The 25,785-nt window shown below is 44.2% G+C and overlaps 1 protein-coding gene across 1 annotated transcript in view; it reads left to right on the top strand.

The window, feature by feature from the left end:
* The window catches only part of CDH16 (cadherin 16), a 755,818-nt gene that overhangs the window by 162,908 nt on the left and 567,125 nt on the right, over positions 1-25,785 (top strand). Inside the window, exon 7 of the mRNA XM_078671187.1 lies at positions 12,756-12,952. Coding sequence (XP_078527313.1) covers positions 12,756-12,952 — 197 coding nt within the window. The remainder of the gene's footprint in view (positions 1-12,755; positions 12,953-25,785) is intronic.

Here is a 25,785-nt window from a genome sequence, read left to right as displayed (position 1 = left end):
GGGGCTTTGCAGCCGTCTGTGAGCTTTTTTGATGGGCACATTACAGCAATCCATGCATGCCACAGCCAGACATCTCATCAACTCAATCGGGTCTGAAGACTGCAGGAGTATAAGAATATTTTGAAAGATGGAGAGTTGCAATTTGACACCGCTGACTAAAGCGTTAATTTTGGGGTGCAAATGAGAGATTGGCATCCAAATTAATTTGAAGGGTCATGAATAACTCTGTAGAAACAATGTGGACTAGTCCACTGAGTTTGTAGAATATAAATTAATATTCTGGGTCACTGTTGGCAAAGGCCTTGGTGCTAGACCCAAGTGGTCTTGTTTATAAACCCCTCACACACCAACCTGGTTGGTGTCATGCTTCATCATTGGGGTCCAACCAGGCAGCCACATGCTGCCTGGTTGTGCTACTACGCCTGACTACAGCGGAGCGGGTGTCGTGCAGTGTGTGATGTGGATGAAGGTGAATGTTAAAATACACTTCTGGGAATCCTTGCCTAGTAATTTATTTTTGGCGGCCCAGAGTGTCAAGATAAAAACTATGTGGTGCAACTACTAATAGAAAAATTATATCTACGAGTTGACTATGTGGTGGTGGTCTACATGTTTCAGTCCCTTAAAAATTTGACCGGACTTTCTTCAGGACCAAGAGACGGACTGTGAGTGGAAAAAGTGGTGCCACGGGTGTGTTATCTCCTACACACGGGCTAAGGTGTGTGGAAAAAGGAAAAGTAAAAAGGTGCTACTGTTTACTTACAGGCACCTGGTATTCGCGAGAAAAATCTTCGCTATAACAGGGTTTCCCAGAATTTCGGGGCCCGGGGGAGAGGCATCTCTGTGATCGATTTGTTACAAGCGTGTCCTCTGCAGGGAACCTAAATCGGGTCCCTCGGCGTCCCGGCTGTGAATGAATATCTCTGACAGAGATGGTGTAGTCCCCATATTTATACCATCCAGGCAGCGCTTGGATACCCCCACTGGGTGATATGCGAACCCTACAAATACTGATTGAGTGCTAGATAAATTGATGCCTATGCAGTCATATCAGCTTTTTACTATATATGCATGTTTCCTGCACCACATAGTCATATATATCATGCTAGCATGTTTTATGGCAGATACATCCCTTCTTGTGATTATGCTCATTGTGTTGATATCCATGCTTCTGTTATCATGTCAGCTCGTGTCGCAATGCCCTAACAGAAAATCAAGCATCCGTTTTTATATAAATCCAGTCTTTTATTAATTCATACTACCACAATGAAATTATGCACCATAGAAAACCTGCCTGGTCTTCCTGTTCTAAAGCCACACAATAATGCTCTGCATTATTCTAGTGGTTTTGTTCTGAAATGCATTAGGAGACTTTGATCTAATTAATTCACTCTCCTAATGCTGCTGAAAAGAATAGGCTATGCACGTCAAGGCCATTTGGATGTGGTTAGGAGATGGAATCACTCCTTAAAGCATTGAAGCAACAATTGATGTTTGCTGCATTTTACCTGTAGGATCTCATAGTCACAAAAGTCAAACATGGCATTCAGACACATACAATCAACATGCAATGAAAGAGGAAATATGGAAGAATGAAAGATGAGAAATATGGAAGAAGTAACAATACAAATATTTCTGGAAGCATCTCAAGGCTATATTTTCTGACTGCAACTGCAATTTGGAATGTGAAGGCTATGACAGCACTTACTGTAAACGAGATCACCGCTACTTCCAGAAAAGTAGTGTGGAAGCGAAGAAATGAGCATTGGGAGGAAACTCACCACTGACGCTTTGTTGTTGTCATAAGGCTGCTTTAATCAAGAGCAAACTGGGTGCAAATAAAAGACTATCCTTCAGCCTCTTGCTTCACAAATTAACATAGCCTAACAATGTTCTAACACTTATGAACTAACCCATAACCCCCACCTTGGACAGTTCCCACCTCCAATAACAATCTTCTCTTTAACTTAAATTTGACCACTTCCATTTGTATGCCCTGCTCAGGCCCCCCTGGCCTTTCCACTGCCCCACTGCTTTTCCACCTAACTGGCTTTCTCACCCATTAATCAAGCCTACCCTCCTTTACTTTCTTCAATCTCTCCTTGTTTTCCATTATACGCTGTCCTGTACCCCTAATCCCCTCCTTTGCACCATTTGAACTGACACCAGAAGGCCTCTTCCCTGAAGTGCTTCTGTTTCTCCACAGCTCAGCGTGCTTGCTCCCCCCAACCATCATCTCGTGTTCTCCCTTTTTACATGTTCCAAATAAAGTTGGTTCCCCAAGTGGGACAAATGAACCCCATCAAGCCTGAACACTTGTCGGCTTTTATAAACAGTGTCTATGTGCTTAACTACGGCTATCTCCTATGCCTTACAAAAACCTGACACCTCCCTGTTTACCTCCCTCCGGGACATGTTGATGACCGCTGGCTTGCGTGTCCCCCACCACACTCTCAGGGGCAACAACTACATCCACATCACTACTATCTTTGGCTATAGCTCCCTCACTAACACCAAGTCCTTTAACATTATTTTTAACAGTTCTGAATTTGCAGCTTGAAATAAATCATTCTCCCCCAAATGTATCAACAGTGCATTCAGACAGGACTACTTTTCTCTCAGCGCCCACAGTGCCTGTATCAGCTGTCTAAACCTTATGCCACCTTCTCCAAACCATCTCACCTCTACCTCATCTGTGTCCAAACCCAACTCGACACCTTCCCTCCGTTGCTCCGCCTGCACTCCTGCCCACTTAAAGATGGAGTGGCCGCTGATCCAAACATCCTTTTTTAAGCTATCACCTCTCCATCCCACTTGCTAGTCAAAAGAACATTACCTCCAGTCTGAAACCCCCATTATTGGCTCACATATCCTGCCATGCAGTCATGCCTCCACATCTCCAACTGCCTAATCTCTCGCTCCCCTATACTGCTTCAGAAGCCCTTTGTGGCTTCTGAAGCAGTGTTCCAAAATCTTCCCCTTTCCCTTTTGTCAAGCAGTCTCAGTACTTACAGCACCTGTCATGCCATCACCATTCTACCTTCCTCTCATACTAACAAGGGGTCCCTCTGGCTCCTCCTATTTACCAACCATCTGTTCAGTCCCCACACTGGGAGTATATTCAAACCTTCATCTCTCCTCTACAGCCACCCAAATGCCTTTTCCTTTTTGATCCATCTTGCCGCCGCCAAAGACATACCCATATGTTTTCCATCTTCATCTCCATGTCTCAATATCTTCCAGCTGAAGAACTCACAATACTTCGAGTGCCCCACTTTAAACATCCTGAATGTCCCAGAAAACATCAGACGCATGTAAGTCTTGCTTGTTTCTCAACTTTTCCCAATATCACCTCGGTTATTGGAATTCTCCAATCCCCTTTCTCCCATTGCGGCCTCAACTATTCTTTCCATACTCTCTTTACCATTTCCCCCAAGAGGCAATTCTTGTAAAATCATGTGCCTGACATTTTCCCAGCTATAGCCACCGGCGAACATTGATTCAACCCCATCACAAATCACAGTGTATCATCCTGTCTGCACCACTGGGCATCAAGTCCTCAGTCCTTCTTTGCCCCTATTCCACAAGCTCGCTTCAAGAACGTCTGCCTTGTGAACTCCGCTAGTGATTTGTCCTGCAGCTATCTAGCTTTCAACCAGGGTCCCATATCTCGGGTGGCACTGCTGTCATCGCCTTGTCTGCTTCTGGGGCCAAACGACTGATCCTCTCTCACTGCGAATAAGACAACAGCCACCTCATTATTGGTCCTGGGCTATAGTTAACCTGGAATCTTATGTTCCAATGCAAACACATAAACACAAATTCTCTCAGCAGTCTCAATACATGCTAATCCTTTGCAGTCTGTCTTTACATCACACACATTCCATTGCCCCTTGTTGACCTAGAACGTTACGTTTCTCTCTAAGTTCCTGACCCCAAAGTCTCACAACCACCAAAACCAGGGAAAATTCCACAAAGGTTATACTGTATCATTTCGAGCATCAACACCCTTGCCACCACACCACTTCCCATTCCAATCCAGTCCAGAGCTTCCCTTTCCCAATGCATCTGATAATATCTCTACCATCCAGACTAGGGGATCATCCCACTGCTAAACTGTCACTCTGTTGTAAGATGATATAAAGTGCAACCACATACCTACGTCCAGTCACACTCTGTCATCCATATCCATTTATGGAGCTTCAACATTCCTCTCGTTGCAAACACTGTCCACTGAATGCTCTACCAAGTGCCACTACTTTGCACATATAGTTATGATGCTCTAGTATCTGCTGAATGAAAAGCATCTCACCCTCTTGCTTACTCAGTGCCTGTGACAGCAGGTCCAGAGGTGTCCTCAATTTGTCTGGGACATGCACAACTTCACTGTCTTGGAGTCAAGGTCATTGCTCAAAAAACGTAAGCATGTAGAAGATCCTTCCATTTTGTCTTCTGCCAATCGAATTCCAAGGTGCATGGTCATCTTTTTGAAATGTGTCAGTAGTCTCTCCCACTCCTGTCTCCCTTCTTTTGTTCCAACCATTTGAAAGACATTAAGGCAGTGCCAGTTCCCTACTGCTTCCCCTTTCCCTTCCTTTACCCTGCTTCTCTTCAATTACTCTTCTAAGGTCCTTTGTCCCTACCACCATTCACACTCATACTCACTCTCTGGTCTTTCACTGCTCCGTGTCCTGGCACTGCTTTCCGTGACCTCTTCCACCTGTTCTAATGTGACCATTCAATGCTGTCCCTCCCACTGCCTTTTCTCCCTCTGTTCCATCCTGCTCTGTCTCTGAGGGCTATACTCTCATTCTGTGCCAGTTTCATGGCCTCTTTTCCATCTCTTCAGCTCCTTGCCCCTGTCTCTCTGCCACCCATCCCCTCCTGTCTTGTTTTTCCCCGTAAAAATCGTTTCCCCCATGTGCCTCATTGCAGCCTCACTTCCCTCTCAAATTTTCATTTATCACCCTTGTACATTTCATTTATCACCCTTATCACCCTGGCACCATTGGCGTGGGTCTCCCTTCCTTTTTGTGCTATTGCCTCATATGATTTTGCTGGTTATAGATGCTTTGGGCACTGTGCCACTGCTATTCAGTGCCACAGTGCAAGTGCTCCCTATGGTAAATTGATGTATGGATTAGTGACTCCATGATTGGCTGGTTTTGTTTACTTGCCAGACCCGAGTACAGTGCACTGCATGTGCCTAGGGCTTCTAAATCAAATGCTGCTGGTGGGCTTGCGGCACTGATTGTTCCACCCACAGAAGCAGCCTGTAAAGTGTGTCTCAGGCCTGCCTTTGCAGAGCCTGGGCACAGTCTGGTACTGCCACGTTGCTGGCAAGTGCACCCACTTGCCAGCCCCTGAACCTTCCCTTTTCTGCATATTAGTGACCCCTATGATAGGTCCAAGGGCAGGGTGCATTGTAGGTAAAAGGTCGGACATGCCCTGATGTGTGTGGCGTGTCCTAATAGTGAATTACAGCCATTTTTGTTTTTCACTATTGCAAGACTACCTGTTCCCCATAGGCCATTATGTGCAGTTTGATTATAACACCTTATAATCCTAACTGACTCAGGGATCTAGGTAGACATTCGAGTTTAGTATGCCTGCACTCCAAATGATAAAATACATCTTTTAGTGTAGTTGGTTTTAACATTCTGTGTTTGAAAATACTACTTTTAGAAAGTAGGTACCTAACTATCCAAGCCTGCCGCTGCTAGGTTGTGTATTCCATGTCTGTACTTTGAGTGAGAGGGGCTGGGGGATTCCAGGAGACAGGGTGAGTCAGCACAGAGCTGAATAGAGCCATCTGCATGTAGAGTGAGGGGAGCGGAGCACCTGGGACCTGGATAGGGCTGTGCCTGCCTTCCACAATGCTGGCTCCACCTCCTGTGGTGTGTCTGATGACCCTGTCCCCCACTGTCAAAGAAAAGAAGGAGTCCTGTAAACAAAGTGCTCCAAGACTGACCAGAACTGGTTTGGACTAGGTACAGACACTCTCTGTCTTCAGAGCAAAGGATTTTTGTGTATAAAAGAGGGGTCCCAGACCCCAGAACTTTAGATCACTTTTAGGAAACAAGAACAACCTTTGCTGAGGAGAGGAACCAGAGAGAAACTGAAGGAGGAGATTATCCCTAAACTGAGTGCTGTTTAGGAGTTTGACCTGAAGTGGTTGCCTGACTGCCAAAGAAAGGAGAAAGGAACTTTGTGCTTACTTTCATCAACTTGTAAAGGATCTTCAAGGGCTTGGAAATTGAACTTGCCTCCTGCCGGAGTCTCAGGGAAAACAGACTTCACCAACCAACTCCCCTGTATTCCCTTGCTGGGAATTGGAAGTGCCGACTGTTGTGCTGGGCTTGGTGAAGGACTGAGTGTCTCAAGGAGCTGGAAGCGCGACTCACGAAGAAACGTGATGCCGCCGCAGCAGCTGTCTTCGCATCACTGAAGAAGGGTGTCGCTGCTGCTGCTGTCGCATTGCATCACCGAAGCACCTAGCATCCCTGGAGAAGAGTGTTGCCGTCGCAGCAGACGCCGTCGCATCGCTGAATAAGCGTGACGCCACGGCAGCCGTTGTCGTCGCATCGCTGAAGGAGGGTGTCACCGCTGCCGCATCACATCACTGAAGCGTCTCGCATCGCCAGAGAAGAGTGTCGCCATCGCAGCAGATGCCGTCGCATGGCTGGAGAAGTGTGACGCCGCTGCAGCCAGTGTCGTCGCATCACTGAAGAAGGGTGTCGCCGCTGTCCCATCGCATCACCGAAGCTCCCCATGTCACCGGAGAAGAGTGTCGCCGTCACATCACCAGAGAAGTGTGTCGCAGGGCCTGTCACGGCTCAGAAGATTCACTGAGTCGCCGCACGCCCATCAGGTGTGCACGCATTGTTGTCACATCAAGATGAAGATGCCATTTTGTTTCATTGCACCGGATCTTCATCGCATCGCGGCATTGTGGGTCGCATCGCCACGGAAGTGCAGTAAGAAATCGACGCATCACCTCCACACGCGGAGAAGAACCGACGCATCACCATCTTCTATGCAGCAGTAGGGAACCGACGCATCACCGTTCTTGCGTGTATGGAACCGATGCATCACCTTCCCTGCAACTCTTTTGTTGTATAGCTTTAAGAATCCAAAGGTACATTGAGGATAAAGTGTTGCATTTACCATCTAAAGACTAAGCTATTTCTACCATTTTTAAAGTACAGTATTGTGGATTTTTGTAGCTTGTGGTCTTGTGTTAAGTCTATATAAAAATACTCATTTTTATAATACAATCTGTGTGGTGTCCATCTGTAGTATTGGTACTGTGTTACTGTATGGGTTCACAAATGCTTTACACACTGCCTCTGAGATAAGCCTAACTGCTCGTGCCAAGCTACCAAGGGGGTGAACCAGGGTTATTTTAGGAGTGTGGCCCCTTACCCTGACTAGACTCAAGGGTCCTTATTTGTTCAAAGGTACCTACCGCTGCCAACTAGAGACCCCGAAATCTAATAACCCTCATCCCACTCCTTCTCCAAGATCCCTGATGGGTGACCCTTGTTTCTGACACCTCTTCCCTCATCTTGCTTCTGGGGCTCTCTGTCCTCCCTCTTCCACATTTCAGCTGAGGTGGGATCACAATTGAGTAACTGGGGGAACTGCTTCCAGGTCATCTGCTTGCTGCCCTCAATGTAGCAAGGGCAGCCTCGGTCTCTAATTCGGATGGCGCACTGGATGCGTCCAACATCTCACCTGGGAGAATCCATACTTATTCACGAAAGGATCCCCTTTTCCCCGGGTAGAGTTATTGAGGATGGCGAAGGTCGTTTCTTGATCGTCACAGGCACTTTTATGGATCATTTCATTGTAGTAATAGGCATCTATGGTCCCAATGTACACTCCCCAGAGTTTTTTAATTCCTTACAGGTACACTTACTGACACTAAATCCCTGTTTAATTATTATGATGGGTGATTTCAATTTGTTGTTGGATCCCGTTAGGGACAGCACTTCCTCCTCTTCAGACACCAAAACACGCCCCCGCCTTGCATTACAAGACATTTGCCGGCAATTCTCTTTGGTAGACGTTGAGAGAACCCACAATTCGGATACTGCTGCGTATACGCACTATTCTGGCTACCATAACACTGGGACTAGAATCAATTATTGGTTGGTTTCCCCTGGAATAGTGGGTTGCTTCCGGGGACTCGACACACTACCACGGACCTACTCAGATCATTCCCCCTTGGTGCTAAGGCTTGTTATCCCGCGGCCTGGGGTATTCGAAAGACAGTGGAGATTCCCTAGTAAGGCACTGCAAGACCAGGTGTTCCTTGAAGTAGTTCAGGTTGCCATTAAGGACTACTTTGAAATTAACACCGGATCAGTGGATACATGGGCGGTCCTATGGGAGGGTTTTAAAGCGTATATTCGTGGGGTTTGTATTGCCAAAAAATCAGGTGTCCTTAAAGACTTGCGTAACTCCCTAGCATGCATTGAGAAGGACATATTGGCACTAGACGCAGAGATGATTGAGAACGCCTCCGCTGAGGCGGAAAGTAAGCGCCAGGCTCTATTAGTGGAATTCGGGATACAGCAGACAGAGAATTATTATACTTGGGTAAGTATCACACAGCCAGGAGATATGGTGAAGGCGAACGTCCTGGCCAAATTTTAGCACATATACTCCGCCCCCCTTATAGTAGGGCGCACATAACTGAAATCAAAACCTCGCTGGTCAGTCGGTATACTGACTCATTTTAAATCCCTGTACAGTTCCCGAATAGGCGGGGATCTTAGTGCACAGGAAGACTACTTATCCGAAATTGCACTGGTTTATCTCGAGAAACACATGCAGGACTTCCTGGCCATACCAATATCCCAAGAACATGTCGTTGAAGCCATCGATGCATTACGGGGTTCCTCTGCTCCGGGTCTAGATGGGTTTAAAGCAGATTTTAACAAGGCATATAAAGAAATTTTCAATCAATCAATCAATCAAAGCATTTATATAGCGCACTACTCACCCAGAGGGTCTCAAGGCGCTCGGGGAGGGGGAGCCGCTACTGCTCGAACAGCCAGGTCTTGAGCTGCTTCCTGAAGGCGAGGTGGTCCTGGGTCAGGCGGAGGTGAGTCGGGAGGGAGTTCCATGTCTTGGCGGTGAGGTAGAAGAAGGACCGTCCCCCTGTGGTGGATCTTCGGATGCGGGGGACGGCGGCGAGGGCGTGGCCGGTCGATCGAAGCTGGCGTAGAAGATGAGGCGGCTGTTGAGGTATCCTGGTCCTTGGTTGTGTAGGGCTTTGTGAGCGTGGGTGAGGAGACGGAAGGTGATTCTCTTGTTGACCGGGAGCCAGTGCAGGTCTCTCAGGTGTTCGGAGATGTGGCTGCGACGGGGGATGTCCAGGATGAGTCGTGCTGAGGCGTTCTGGATCCGTTGAAGTCTTTTCTGGAGTTTGGCGGTGGTTCCTGCGTAGAGGGAGTTGCCGTAGTCCAGACAGCTGGTGACGAGGGCCTGGGTGACCGTCTTCCTGGTCTCGGTGGGGATCCACCGGAAGATCTTACGTAGCATGCGCAGGATGTTGAAGCACGACGAGGAGACGGCGTTGACTTGTCTGGTCATGGAGAGGGAGGAGTCCAGGATGAAGCCTAGGTTGCGTGCGTGGTCTGTTGGTTTGGGTGCGCTGCCTAGGGCGGGGGGCCACCAGGAGTCGTCCCAGGCGGAGGGTGAGGATCCCAGGATGAGGACTTCCGTCTTGTCTGAGTTCAGTTTCAGGCGACTGTTCTTCATCCATTCGGCTACCTCTTTCATCCCTTCATGAAGGTTGGCTCTGGCGGTGGCGGGGTCGTTGGTGAGGGAGAGGATCAGCTGGGTGTCGTCGGCGTAGGAGATGATGTTGAGGTTGTGCTGGCGTGCGATGTCTGCGAGGGGGTCCTCCCCGATTGTTAGAGGTTTACGCAGAAGCATTGGAAAAACACGTTCTTCCTCCCACCTTTAGAGAGGCCGTTATTATTCTGCTTCCTAAACCTGGTAAGGAGCCTTCTCAATGTGGCTCGTATAGGCCCCGTTCTTTATTAAATATGGATTACAAAATACTAGCTAAGGTGATTGCAATTAGGCTCGCTTTGTTAATGGAGTATATTATTTCCCCTGCACAGTCTGGATTTGTTCCTCATCGCTCTACTACGCTTAATCTCCGAACCCTTTTTTCTGTTCTACACAGGATGTGCAGCAGCTGTACTTTTGGATACCAAAAAAGCTTTGGATTCCATGGAATGGCCAATTTTTATCTCAGTGATGCGCCGCATGGGGATGCCGGAGGGTTTTGTTGCCACTACTGCTCTCTTATACACTAGCCCCACTGCTAGATTGCGCGTCAATGGTATGCTGTCTCAACCCTTTCGTTTGTCCCGTGGTAAAAGGCAGGGATGCCCTTTATCACCATTACTGTTTATTTTGGCCATGGACCCCTTAGTAAGACATTTCCAGGAACGTCACCTGCATCAAGGGTTACAGTTTAAGACTGGTCCATTATTGGTATCACTTTATGCAGATGATACTATTCTATATGTTAGACATCCACAGAGCCACAGACTAACCTTGAACCTATTATCAGGGACATTTTGCGATTTGGCCTTTTTTCGGGTCTTGGCATAAACTGCAAGTTGAATGCAGCATTGTGCCTGAAGGGGTCGGCTTAGATGACATGGTATGGACATGGGATTCTGGTGGTTTAGTGTTTTATGCGTTGACTACATTGTACCACACTTATGTCATTCTATGCAATAGATTACAGATGACGTAAATTCCACAATCCATGTAGTTCATTCACGTTACTGCATTATTGATCGTATATCCTTGAACTGTACAGCCTGTATATTCCTTTGCCCTTTGGACAGACTTTCGCTTTACTGTTGCCTAATGTTGGGTTACTGATGTCGAGAAATATTTTTGCCAAGATTCGAAATGCCTGACAATGTCCCACTTTAATATTGTTTCCTGATTACTGTGTATGAAAATTGAAAACTGCAACTTTTGTCGTTTATGGTTTTGGCTTATTCTTTAGTCGCTTAACACCTCACCCTGATCCCATTCAAATAAGAGTTGTGCAGTAGCTTTTGGAAGCAGTGGTAAGTACCTGAAAAAGGATCCAGTCTGCTTTGCATTAAAACCAGCTCTTGATGCAGAATTAACTTCTCCCACACCAGCAGCTGCAATGCACCAACTGAGCACTGTAAATGGGCCTGTAAACTTCTTGCTTTCGATCCTTCTTCGGGCACTTACCAATAAAAACATGAATGAAATAAGGCATAAACGTTTTTCGCTGCTGGAGCAGTCACCTCATATGTCAGAAGGAAATTCTGAGGAGCAGAGTTTTCAGATGCCAGTCAATACTGGATTGACTGTATTACAAATGGGCCGATTCCGATATCGGACAGACTCAGGTCCGTCCGACATCGGTCAGGATCTGTAACCGACCGACCTGCTGTCGTCGGTTACTGCCCTGCAAGTATGATGCGACCGAACCCTGTTCGGTCTCATTCGTATGTTTCACAATGGAAGCATGCATTCCAAGCGGAATGCATGCGTGCATTGTGTAACGCAGGGTTGCAGTTCATCCCTGCACCCTGTGGCGGCACCCCAAGGTGCCTGCCACCGGGTGCAGGGATCAACAGAGGGGCACCATAGGTGCCCCCAGACCGCCATTTGGCGACCTCGCTCCCATGGGGGCCCTGCAGGGCCCCAGAGACAGTTTCCGGCTGCCTTTTCGTGCCGGAAACACCGGCACGAAAAGGCAGTGAAAAACTGCCATTGTACTCCCTTGGTCGTAAAGACGCGACCGGGGGAGTACTGAAGGATTTCCGAATGGCAGACGGGCTCTCTGAGCCCATTGTAAGCCATCCGGAAATACGAATCGGATTCCATTCCGACCGAGGCCCATAGGAATGGCTCGGTCGGAAAGGAATCCGGCGACACGTTCCGATTCAGTCGAAAGGGCTCCGAACGGGTTCGGAGCCCTTCCAACCGGAATTGGAATCAGCCCCAAAGTGGAGTCGTCAAGCTTCATCGCACATCACTGCATGGGACGAAGGAGTTTCGAAACAGATGCTGAACTGAATGTTTAAAATTGCAGTACTCAGGAGAAGACACATTTTTAGTGGAGTAAATTTTAATTGTTTGGAAGTTTTAAGGTTTAGATGGCTCTACTCCACCATTATCATCCCTCCTTTGTACTCTGTCAACAGTCTTGGTTTTAGTCAGGGGGGTATGACAGAACAAAGTATTTAAATCTGGGTATGCTGATCTGCTGTTAGCTATCCAGGGTGTGTGTGTGTGTCCGAGTGAATGCGTGAGTGTGTATGTTTGGACATCGGTATGTGTGCGTGCATTTGTGTGTATGCAAAGATGCTCATACGGGATCCTTGATTTGCATTGTGGCATTTTTTCCTTAGACCTTGGCATTTCATTAAGTAGTGTAGTCTGTGCAGTTTACCAAATCCTGCTACAGGCAAGGTTTCCCACTCGTTTTGTAGGAGAATTGTCCTCCATAAGGTAAAAATTATTTTATTCCCCCTGAAAAAACTACATTTTTAGGAACCTTTCAACCGCTTTTCTAAAGTTTCACAAGCTTCATTATGTTAAGTAAGTTTGCACATTTTAAAGAAAATCATAATTCTAGAGAAGACAAAACTTCACAACTTCACCCTGCGAATATAAACAATTATTTGGATATTTTAAAGTATTAATGTAACGTAATTATATCTAACCTACAGGGAGCCTGTTGCTTCGTTCATCAGTGGTAGACAAGTATCATCTGGATGTACAGGTTAAAGACATGGGAGATGAATCTTTAGGATATTTCACTCCAGGGAACGCTCACATTGACATCGTTGAAAATACATGGACCCTCTCAAGTCCAATTCATCTTCAAGAAAACCTGAATGAAACACATCCAACAGTCATAACAAAAGTAAGTATAACAAAGGTTTATGTTTATTTAAGTGTAAGTTGTGATTGTTGATTCAGAATGCATTTTGATCCAAAGCAATGTATACGTTTAACGTAATTTCAAGCAACAAAATCTAACATAAGTTAGGGCAAAGTGAAGGAAACAAGAGGGACGGTCTAGGGTAGAACATTTTCATAATAACTTGTGTGTGACCCTGGAGAAACCAGCTTTTCCCAAAACCAAAGGTAAGCATCCACCTTCCATTACAGATGTAAACGTATTAGAGTGTTACATTATGTTGTGTTAGTCATTTTATAAAGTGCACTGTTACCTTCAAGTTGTCCTGCTATGATAGTCAAATGTAGGTGTGAATACCCAAAAAAGAATAGGGAAATTGACAATTTGTAGTCATTTTTTCAAGAGTGAAATGGTCAGTCTTGGCTTTCAGTCCTACATGCAAAGCATTCCATTGCTTTGTGGAAAGGACAACAAATGAACATCCGTCTTCTGGCCCTGACCTTTTTGAAACGAGACACCAAAGATCCACAGGATCAACCAGCCGCCTTTACTAGGACCTAAAAAAAACGTATTTAACACCGGATTATACATTTGTCGACTCAGAGATATTTGATAAGATCATGAGTTTTTGCATAATACCCAGAGTCAAGAGCGACCTCCTCCCCCAGCATGTAGAGCTCCAAGTTCACACCGCAAGAGCTCCCCATGCCAAAGATCTGATGGTTCAACCTTGTGCTCACAACCTAAAACGCTTAGCCTGGAAAAGAAGGACGACTGGAGAGATAATGAATTATATAATCACTTCCCATACATCGGACATCGAACATGCGCAGTGGACTCACTGGGAGGCACCAAAGACAGCTGTGCTACTGATGAGCAAAGCGTCCAGGACTATCGTAACCAATTCTTTCTTTTATGCATATATGATGCTGTCTGAGTTCAACCCACTAAAGAATGTTTTTGCCATGACAAGGACATGCGACTTGTCAATCAGAGGGAATTACTGACTAATTACAAAGTTCGTCATCAACGTCATCCTCACCACGTCATCCTGACGTGGTAAGGATGACCATGTCATCCTGGAGACCCTCATATAATTGCTAATGGAGGGGAAATTCTTTTTAACCCTTTGCGTGCTGATGACGGCTCCCGTCCGTCATGCCTCACAGTGCTCGTGTGCTGATGACGGCCGGGAGCCGTCATGACCACGCCCGCGATCGGAATGTCCAGCACAGTAGCGGAATTCCAGCCGCGGGCAAGGAGTTAATGTAAGATAACTACAGAAGGTGGATATAAAGGCAATAGGTTTAGGGAAGAAATACACCAAAAGGTACATTTTTGTGTAAAAGGTTCATGATTACAGCACATGTTGGATATCAGGAATAGCTGAGGTACATTTGGCTGACATAATTTATTAATATTGTGAGAAAATCATCGATCAAAGCTGTAGCAATACTCTTAGTTGACGGAGAAGGATTTCCCATTGATATGAAACATGAGTTAAATGATGAATGAGCGCACCTTGAATCAATGACTGCAAGTATGATCACTCTCAGGTCTAAATGAAGTAAGTAATTGGCGCAGTTGAAGGATGAACTGAAGAGAAGCTTGAAGGTCCTTGTGCCTTGTGCATTCAGCTATGTTTGTTAGCATTCAAACCATACTAATGACCAATTATCATCTAGGAGACATTTTAAATTATTCTCTAGGGTCTACAAGGAGTTTAAGGAGTTAAACAAACTGTAGAGTAAATGAATGACTATTGAGAACCTTTTTGGAAATGCGGGAATTAATGCCTCAAGCATTGGGATGAAACAAAAAAGTAACCCAATGTATTCTTTTTTTTACTATTAGTATGTGATAAATTAGTACCGGAAGCCATGCACACATGCTTTGGATTTCAGATTAGAGAACTCAATTTAGAAATACTAATTTCAAATTCATCTTTGATGTTTCTGATAACATTTAAATAAAGATTACATGTGTCTACAAAGTTTAGTTGCGGTATTAAAGACGTTGCCATATTTTATCAGGTATTTTGTTAAAAACTACTGTTAATGCATTTGCTTTTAAATAGTCCTATGCCCAATAGGTTCTAATTTTGGTATGATGCAAACGTTGTTACATTCTTTACCTTGTATTATATTTTGTATAATTTTTCATCAATGTACAGAGCACACTATACCTTTCTGTATCCTAATTTTCACTTTCATAAAATAAAATACATAATGTATCTCTGTAATACCTGGGAATAAAATTAGGTCACAATAGGAAAACTAGATAACGTTTCAGTAGAATATAACACCGCACTTCCACAAGATTTCTTTCAATCTAACATCCACACAAGCCAAAATATTTTGGTTAAAAGATACTGAGGGAAAACTTTTTATAGGCCGGTACACTGATCAGGTTTGTGTGATTCAGATATGGAGATAATATAGACATGGGCCTATTATTATTTCATGCAACTGTACTGGGAGCTCAGTGGTCACAATTTGAGAGTGCATCAATGCTCACCTCATGTGCAGCTGCAAGGAACTTTTCAGAATGCAAGGCGGGGCTCAAAGCATCCGCATGGAAGTGGTGGCATTTCTACTTGTGAGGCGCATATGGTCCAAATCTGTAACCTTCACCAGAAGTCAGTTGTGGTACCAGTTACTGATAATGTCGGAGTTGGGTATCCTCATCTGGGTTGCATTGACTCATGCACCGATTTCAGCATCACTTTTGCTCTTGCTGTACTGGCAGCCGGACTGCTAACCAGAAGCACCTTCTCTGGCAATGGTGTCATGATGCAGCCATTGGCGATCCCTAACTTTTAACTTAGTCCTTCCTTCCCACCTGTCTGATGTCAATGTAATCTTCACCGGGCATGTTGGTGGTGACAGGTCCACGCGTCCTCTGTCTTTTCAGCCTCCTTTATGGGTCAGCTGATGTACCTGCATCTGGTTTTCGAAGTTAAAATGTTTCTGGAAAGGCCACTGCAAAAATGTGTGATACATCTGTTATATAAGGCAGTGACTTCTTTTAGGATAGAACATGGGTCATTGTCATCTTCACAATTTTTCTCTGGGTCACAAAACTCGTGTATACCTTTAGCTTTGAGTTGTGTGTGTGAAAATAGTTGTTTCATGGCATGGACACCTGTCTCATTGCCTAATTGTGAACTGCATAAACTTGCTGCCACATCAGATTCTGCACATATCTTGTGCCAGCAGGCACATCTCAAATGGGTGTGTGCTGTCCTTTAAATTGGGTTGATGCACAACATATGGTCTGGTACTGAGTATTCTGGGATGCATACTGAATGAATGATGTTTAACACTATGGCCACAACTCTGTCTATTTGGCATGAACACCTCAGATACACTGTGCCAGTGCCAATAATTACCAATTGTCCACTCATGTGGATGACAATTAGGCATATGTTCATGCACAATCTAGTAGTTTATGCATGCCATGGATGAGTAAATGTTTTAAAGGTTTAGAAACAATGTATATTTGCAATGCGTGGTAACAAACACCAGTTAAGGTAAACATGTCATGTGGCATGAAGGCTTATTTCTTCAAAGCACCATGGACTCTTGGTCTTTTTATTCAAAAGCAAAAAAATCAGTTTACTAAAAACTAATTGAAAATTTATATAAATAGGCAGAAAATATGAAAATGATAGATAGTTTTGATGATTGAATAAAAGTTTGATTTTGCACACTTTGGGAGATGGAAGAGGGAAGGATGAATAGTCCAGGAACAGTCTTGTTATGTGTCTACTCTGACCAAAGGTATTGTGTCTAATCCTTAAAATGTTAGATTGGTTGTTTTACTGTGGTGCATACACAATATTGATACAGTGTTTACAGTCTGATACAAATCATTTCATCTACTCTTTGTAGGGTGCGTCTTGCTCCAGGATATGATTTCATAGACATAAGAGGGCCATACTCAATAAATGACACTCTGAATCCTTTCCGCTCAATGTTTCAGGTTCCTCTTGCATCTCAAAAAATTAAATAGTTTACCAACAGCAAGTGATTATTATGTAGCATGATAAAACACTTTGAGTGTATTTGAGTGTGATTGTATATATATCTATATCTATATCTATATTTATATATATCTATATATTTTCCAACGGAAAAAACAAAGGTTGCAGGGATGTTAATGTTAGGCTCAGATTTCACTTGTACAAAACCAGTGAAGTTCAGCAGTTATAGTTACCTGAGCTAACTATAACTTACGCTCCTGCAAGGCACTGCTGATGATCTCACATATTACATCACCGATGACATGGTCAGTGACATCACTGATAACATCTCAAATGACATCACTGATGACATCATCAAGTGAGTGTAAGTGTTTTTAAGAGTTTATGGGTGTTAAACATATATACTACATGCACTACACTTTATACGGTTTATTGCTTAAGCTGCCCATGCAGCCTTAAGTATATCGCCAGCACAATCCACCCCACCAAGGTCTGGATATTGGAATATATGAGGGCCATTACTAAGGGGGACATTTCATATCTGGTTGCTACACATTTCAATAAGGTATGTCAGAAGAATAGGGATCTTCTTACTTTCCACTATGTAGACAATGTGCCGGTGAATCTCAGAGGAGGGGACAGAATTTTGCGCCTCCAGCGCCTGGAATCCTGATACAGACGAAAACACCTATGGGTATGAACAGCAGTGAGGAACTGTCAGTTCATTTGGGAGACTAAAAGAGCAATCATGTATTCGTTCTCTTAATGTCTTCTGTCCCTAGTTCTCTGTTTCATCCTACTTCACTTATCTGAGTCCAGATTTATCTTTATCTTTATCTATTAATTTTTTCATTTCTTCAGCTTATATTTATCTTTATTTTCTAATTTTCTTCTTTCACTTATACATATCTCTAAGGGTTGTCCCTGTGTTATGATGTGTAGATCCCATATTTATGGGACCATTTAAATTTAATGTCATTATGATGTGAGGTATATTACATGTTCGTAGGAATCCACCTGTTTGAAACCATCATGGTTTGGGATAGAGTGAGATTTTGTTTGGCAACATACTTTGGAGGATTGCCTAGCCTGGGCGGGATGGACTCATTAATGACAAATGAATAATGATAATAATAATAATAATAATAATCTTTATTTAGCTATAAAACAATATCTTTAAAAGTTTCCCAAATCACATTGTGTACAGTTTTGTGAGAAAAATTGTTTAAAAGAGAAACCAATGCAAACATAAAGAGCATACATTTTTTTTTTAATTTAAACTGTTTTGTTAAACATGGCCTGGGGTGTCTCAAACATCTCCCATCGTATTCAATTATAAAATCAAACCATAAAGGATACATGCTGCAGAGTTTCAATTAGTGTTACGGCCCTCCAGGTCGTTGGGGATTCTGTTACAGTGCATTGTTTACTCTAAAAATTCAGTGGCAAGGCTATGGCTGTTTTCTTTGTATTAAGGCAGCGATACGCTTGTTGAATAAATTTAGCAAGTTTTATGTTTAAAACAGTGTTGTCCATGGACAAAGCAGCGGTGATGGCATGCCTACAGGTCCGAACCCCCAACCTGATCCATTCTGGCCTAAGCATGCGCCTGCGTTGAGAGTTAAAGGTGGGGCAGATGCAAACCACGTGCAAAATTGATTCTATCGCTGACCCACATCCTCTACAGGTTGTGTCCTCCTCCGTACGTCGCCAGGTGGGTAGATTTTGAAGAAAACGCCAGTCCCCCATTCTTAGGGCAATGAAACTGCGCTTTAGATGGAGTGAAAACGTGGTGGAAAAATACGTTGCTACAGATACTTGTTTGTAGGAGTTAACTACTGCCCAAGAATGGCTCTGTTTCGTGAGGAGGGCTTTGTCAATTGCGAGGGATATCGATCTCACACATTTTTTAATTGCATTTTTAAAGGCAGATTGGCTAGGATTGAGGGCCCAGAGTCAGCGGCTGACATCTGGTGGATGTAATCCTTCAAAAGACGGCCAAATGATCCTCCTGGGTTACTCTCGTTAATCTCTTTCCAGACTAGAAATTCTAGTGTGCCAGATTCGGCCTGTCTTAGTCTGTGGCAGAGCTTTAGGTATGTGCCAAGATTATGGGCATCGTAATTTGTTAGCCCCAACTCTAGTCTGATCTGCGCAGGGGATGCGGAACTTGGCAAATGCAGTACTTTTTTGTAAATTCTTGTTGTGTTTTTGTTTAAGGCGGTGTTCATTTTACCTTTGAAGGTCTCTATACCGTATGATAATGTGGGGCCAATCTTTGCTCTTAGAACTTCTAATAGGGGGGAAAGAGTTGGGCCTGAGAGTTTCGTCGACAGATTGGTCAATGATACCATTAGTGCCGTGGCTTTGGCTGCAATCACATTACTCTGCTTTACAAAGTTACCCCTAGAGTCCATATGGACGCCTAGGTATTTGTATGATTGACCCGTGCTGAGGCTTGTTTTGTTTAGTGACCAGCCACCACCTCCATAACGTTTCTTGCCAAAGGGAACAATCAGGGTCTTTTTCATATTGACTTCTAGTTGGTTAATCGTCGTATATTGGATCAGTGAGTCAAGAAGCCTTTGTAACCCTACCCTTGTGAGGCTAAACAGGGCCAGGTCGTCGGCATATAAAAGGTTACATAGTGGCGTGCCTCCTACCCTAGGCGGGTGGCTGTTTACTTTGTCTAGGGTGCTTGGCAAGTCTGCTATGAAAAGATTGAAGAGAAGGGGGGCCAGCACGCATCCCTGCTTGACTCCTCTTGAGGTCATGATTTTCCGCGAGAGATGCGTGCCGGACCCTAACTTCACTCGAACCCAGGTACTTGTGTGCAATTGGATAATAGGGTTCAGGATTTTGTCTGGAATTCCCCACTGCCTCAGTTTTTCCCAGAGTTGCACCCTGGGAACCCTGTCAAATGCAGCTTTAAAGTCGACAAAGCAGCAAAATAATGTCCTAGATGTTAAAATGGCTTTGTCGATGATGGTAGAAACTGCTAATAGATTTGTCATGGTTCCTGAGTTGGCGACAAACCCTGTTTGATTCAGTGGTATCAGGTTGTGGTCCTTTACCCATTGCCCAAGGTCCACCAGAATAAGCCCCGCATAATGTTTCGCCTCTATGTCCAACAGGGCAATTAGTCTGTAGTTTTCAGGGGCAGCGCGAGATCCAGATTTGTAAATAGGGTGGATAATTGCACCACGCCATGAATCCGGGATTGCTGCTGTCCTCAGAGTGTAATTGAAAAAGTCAGTTAGCGCCATGGACCAGAAGGGAATGTCTGAATTGAACAACCTCTGTGGTAGGCCGTTCGGCCCTGGTGCTCCGTCTTGCCTCCCTTTTGTCACTGCTTTAATGACTCTTTCTTCAGATAGTACATATTCCGCGGTGAACTCTTGTACTAGAGCAAGAGGAGTGCTCGATGTTACACTAGCACCAGTACCATGTGTACTAGGTGGACCAGTGTGGCCCAAGTGATCTTGTACCTGAAAGTGGACAGTTAGGTATGTTACCCATTCCACTTCCTGAATATTTGCTGAGCCGGAATTTGTCAGGTTTGGATTGGTGCGGTTCACGAGGGCCCAAAATTTCCTCGAGTTTTTTTTCTTGCTCTCCCACACCAATTCAACCCAGTATTGGGATTCCTGCGCCTTTTTATCTGATATGAATAATGAAGTCATGAGAGTTTCATTTACTAAGATATCTGTATCCGAGGATTTGCGGTGTGTGGGCGTGACTTTAAATTGGCCCATCTAGGGCGTGAATGTCTTTCCCGTCGTTCTTTGACATGTGCAATGGTACCCCTAATATAACTAGGTCATTTGACTTGGAGGGTGTAATTATTGAAGGACATGTATTATATCTGACAATCATGAATTGTATTGTACAGCAAAAAATCGATAGAACGGTGGGTTTGAATGCCACATGTATGAATTATAATGACACACTGCCAAGATGGCAGAACTTTCCGCTTTCTGAATAGTAGTCGTTCTTTAATGTTGCCACTGTAATGTGATGTTGAATGTATAAAAAATTGTGGTTTTGGCACGTCAATTGACATCGAAAAAGGCAGCAGTCGAAACTCGTCTGTCTGTGCCCAACTCCGGTCTAATAAACTGACGTAATTTACTCCGAGAGTGCTTGTTCATTTATGGGTACGGTTACCCTTTGAAAATAGGAAGCTGTGATTTTCATCGCGGTTTCACCCCCACGACTGCAGCACCGATTACCGCGAGTGCACCGACTGGGTGATTGGGAGCTGGCATTGATTTACTTGGTGCACCGCCGCCGCAATACACACGAGGAAGGTATGACATGCGAGATTCTGAGGCGTGAGACTCTGGGAACAGGGTCTGGACTTTCAAGACTCGGGACTGGAGAGTTAAACGGTAAGCTACCAGGACTTGCATTGTGTAGCGGAGATCAAGAGAGAATGTTTAGTAAATCGGAGCGCCGCGAGGCAGCACTGACAATGTTAAAAAAACAGTCTAACATAGGATTGGACAATTGTGATAAGAGGGTGTGCGCGAAGTCTCACCTCAAGATTCTCGGCTCTGGAACAGCTCTACGAGTGAGAAATTCGAAAGTGGTGGGAAGCAACCTCACTACAGTTACATCGAGGTGAGCAGAGTCCCTAGAGGGTCAAGAATTTACACGGTACCCGTGTACGAGCACCTAGAATCCCTTGTTGTTAGATGAGTGGGCGGAACACGCGGCCCAATCTTACAAAGGGATGATTACAATACTTGTCAAGTTCGTGTGGAGCGATAGAGACAAAGGGCTGAAGGATATCAGTGAATTAGAAGAGGTGTTATCTATGGAAGAAGATAAATCTAAATTGGAAGAATTAAGAGAACTAATGAAAAAGAGACTCAAAGCGTATGAACAGAAGATCAAGCATCGCAAGCAAGAGGAGTTCGAAAGAGACGAGAAAGATTACAACCAAGGCAGGGTACTCACCTTAGCAAGGAAGTTCGATATGCTGAGATGGGAATTACTAACCAAGAGAGCCCAGACCACTGTAGAGTCACAAGACCTCGGAATCTGATGTAACGGACAATGAATTGTCTGGGGAGGATAGCTTAAGTCGCGCACCATCAATGACAGAAAGGACTCCTTTTCACAAGAAATTCAGACTGATATGACAATTATGGCAGGGAGGAGGCAGGGGCGTACCCCCGGAACAAAGAGGCACAGACAAACAAGGCAGGGGCAGGGGCGCACAAGGCAACCGGTCACCTACTGTGACACAGAGCAAGAAGTTTTTCAACAAGAAGAAGTGAATCAAAGCAAAGAAAACTTGACTATCATAAATCTGACAAAGAAGACCTTGTTGGAAACAGAAGAACAAGTGTTGAAACTTGATCTATCATTCTGCCCCCAAAAGAAGATGGAGTATACCCAGACTCGGGTAGATTTCTTTAAATTTGCTCGTAAGTTGAAGCTCCATAAGTATTTTAAAATAAAACCAGTGATTGACAAACCGAAAAGATCTGGATGTATCCAGAGGGAGACTGATATCCTGATGGGAAAGGACTTAAAGACCTTGGTAACCCTAGAAAATGTGGGCTCAAATGAAGATCTGGAGAATACTGCACCAACGAGTTTGACGCAACAAATAGCTATTACTTGAATAGAACAAAGTTAAGGACTGAGTCCCTTTAAACCCACCTCTCAATTTCTACCACAAATGCCGGTAGGTGCAATTGATATCTTTGCAGAATCAGTAAATAGAGACTTGTTATGCTTCAGACGTGGGAAGCACAAACCTTGGGGACTGGTGAGGAACTTCTCGAGGGAACAACTGACGGCATTAAACAATTAATGCCAGGATACCTCCATAGTCTTTAACCCCTTCCATGCTCATGACGAGCTCAGCTCGTCATGCAGTACAGTGCTCCTGTGCTCATGACGAGCTGAGATCGTCATGACCACACCCGTTTTTATTGCTGTCCAGCACAGCAGGGGAATCGCTCTAGCAGCTATGCGGTTAAGCCATCGGACAAAGGTGGACATATTGTCCTACAGACATGTGAGCAATACAACAGGGAAGCCAATCGACAACTCTTGGATGCTCACTGCTATATGAGGATAGATGAGAAAACCTACAATCACAGTATTACGAACTATCACCTGATGTCACGAAAGTGGTGCGAGAGAAACATCTTAGAAACTGAGGAACATCTATATTTGAGGGGCTTACATCCAATGATCCTGACCATATATCATCTTCCGAAGGTCCACAAGGATAAGTTGGACCCACCGGGGAGACCTATTGTCGCCTCATAGGGTAGTTTAACAGAGCACATGTCGATCTATATTGATTATTTCCTCTCACAACATGTGGACAAATTGTCATTTTATATTAGAGATACCAATGACTTTTTAAGACATATCAATGAAATAAGTTGGGAGAACGGTTACCAATTTACGGTGTTAGACATTACTGGACTCTACCCATGCATAGCCCATGAAGATGGATTCAAGGCAATGAAATTCTTCCTGGGAAACCTTTCTCTGAAGTTTCTGCAACATAATGCAATGTTGATTGAGTTCATAGAGTTTTGTCTTGAAAATAACATGTTTCTCTTTCAGGATCAAAACTGTAGGCAAGTCTCCAGAACAGCAATGGGCACCTGCTTCGCCCTCAGTTATGCAAATTTATTAGTTGGCTGGTGGGAGGAGCAGGTGGCATGGGCAGCTACTGACGAACCCTGGACAGAACATATTGCTACCTGGCATCGCTACATCAATGACTTTTTTATTATTTGGAAGCTGTCATCTGAGGAAGCCTGGGCATATATAAAGAGATTAAATTCCAATGAGGTCAATTTGAAATTCACAGGGGAAGTTAATTCACTGTCTGTGAATTATTTGGACCTTAATGTGTACATATCCGAAGGTAAACTATCACTAGGCTTCATAGAAAACAAACTGTGGGGAATTCTACTCTCCACGCAACGAGTAACCACCCTAAGAAACTTATTGAAAGCCTACCGTATGGTGAGCTACTAAGACTTTAAAGAAACAGCACTAATAAACAGGAGCTCCATCTAGCTGCGAAGGAAAGTATAGCATGGTTCAGTGCTTGAGGATACAGGGGCCCAGTCCTGACTAGAGCCTTCAATAGAGCTAATTCCTTAGAAAGGGGAGATCTGTTAAAAGATACCCCTAAAGAAACGAGAACAACAGAGAAAGAGAATTTAAAATACAGGATGATCACTACCTATTCTGAGAATGCAGGGCAATTAAAGAGAATGTAATGAAAAAACTGCCACATTTTAGTGTCGGACCCTGTCACAGGCAGAGATATGCCGCCCAAACCCTTAGTAACATTTAGGAAGGAAAGATCCCTTAGAAATGGCCTGGTCCACAGTAATCAGGTGAGAGAGATTGTGAAACCTATGTTACCACCACTAAATGGCTTGGTACATGTAAGGCGTGCAGCAATAGCAAAAGAGTCATGGCGTAGAACATCCCAGGTTTGGATACACCTAAGAGCATTAAGAAATTTCTAACACGCATGAGAAAATAAAGATAAATATAAGATGAAGAAATGAAAAAATGAATAGATAAAGATGAATCTGGACTCAGATATGTGAAGTGGGATGAAACAGAGAACTAAGGACAGAAGACATTACGAGAACAATTACATGTTTGCTCTTTTAGTCTCCCAAATGAACTGACAGTTCCTTGGTGCTGTTTATGGGTATACAGCATTTATACTAACCTACTACAAATAATAAATTAGTATACTAGATGCACTACTACTAAGTGATTCTTTTTTAGCATATATTATGCGAGTGGCTGTGTGACGTTATGTATCCTTGTGTTCATGGGTGTTCAGTTGCTCTATGGGTTTATAGATGGGTGAGTGAGTAGCTGTGGGGTTGAGTGAGATGATGCATGAGTGGCTGTATTGGTGAGTGAGTGGGTGTTTCAGTGGCTGTATGAGTGAGTGAGCGGCGGTGTGAGTGGCTCTATGGGTGAGTAACTGGGTGTGTAGTGACTGTATAGGTGAGTGAGTGGGAATCTGAATGGCTATATGAGTGGGTGACTGGGTGTGTGAGTGGCTGTATTGGAGAGTGAGTGTCTGTTTGAATGGCTGTATGGGTGAGTGAAGAGATTTGGGAGTGCTTGAACGGATGGGTGAATGGGTATGTAAGTGATTGTGTGGGTGTGTGAGTGAGCATGTGAGTGCTTGTATGGGTGAGCGAGTGGCTGTGTTGAGAGGCTGCATGGGTGAGTGAGTGTGTGAGTAGCTGTAAAGATGAATGTGTTGCTGTGTGAGTAGCTGTATGGGTGAGTGACTGGTTGTATCAATAGCTTTATGGGATGAGTGAATAGTTGTGTGAATGGCTGTATGAGTGAGTGAGTCACTGTGTGAGTGGCTCTATGGAAGAGAAAGTGGGTGTGTGAGTACTGGTATGGGTCTGTGAATGGGCATGTGAGTGGCGGTGTGGATGTGTGAGTGGGCATATGAGAGGTTTTATGGGGGTGTAAGAGGGTTTGCAAGTGGTTCTGTAGATGATGTTATCAGTAATATCATCAGAGATGTCATTTGAGATTAAATCAGTGGTGTCACTGACCATGTCATAAGTGATGTAATATGTGAGGTCATAAGCAGTGCATTGCGGGGACGTAAGTTATAGTTAGTTCAAGTAACTGTAACTGACAATTCTGAGCATAACTATTACATCCCTCTAACCTTTGGATTTTTCACTGAATTGTTCTAATGGTTTTTTAAATTCTATTTCTTACTTATAACGACCCTGCAACCTTTGGTTTTTTAATGAATCTCTTACGGTTTTTCAAATTCTTTTTTGTAACTATATTGTCCCTGTAAGCT

This window comes from Lissotriton helveticus, chromosome 12 (assembly GCF_964261635.1).
Source record: "Lissotriton helveticus chromosome 12, aLisHel1.1, whole genome shotgun sequence".
Taxonomy (NCBI): domain Eukaryota; kingdom Metazoa; phylum Chordata; class Amphibia; order Caudata; family Salamandridae; genus Lissotriton; species Lissotriton helveticus.
Note: the sequence above shows the minus strand (reverse complement) of the source record. Positions and strands in the feature narration are given on the sequence as shown.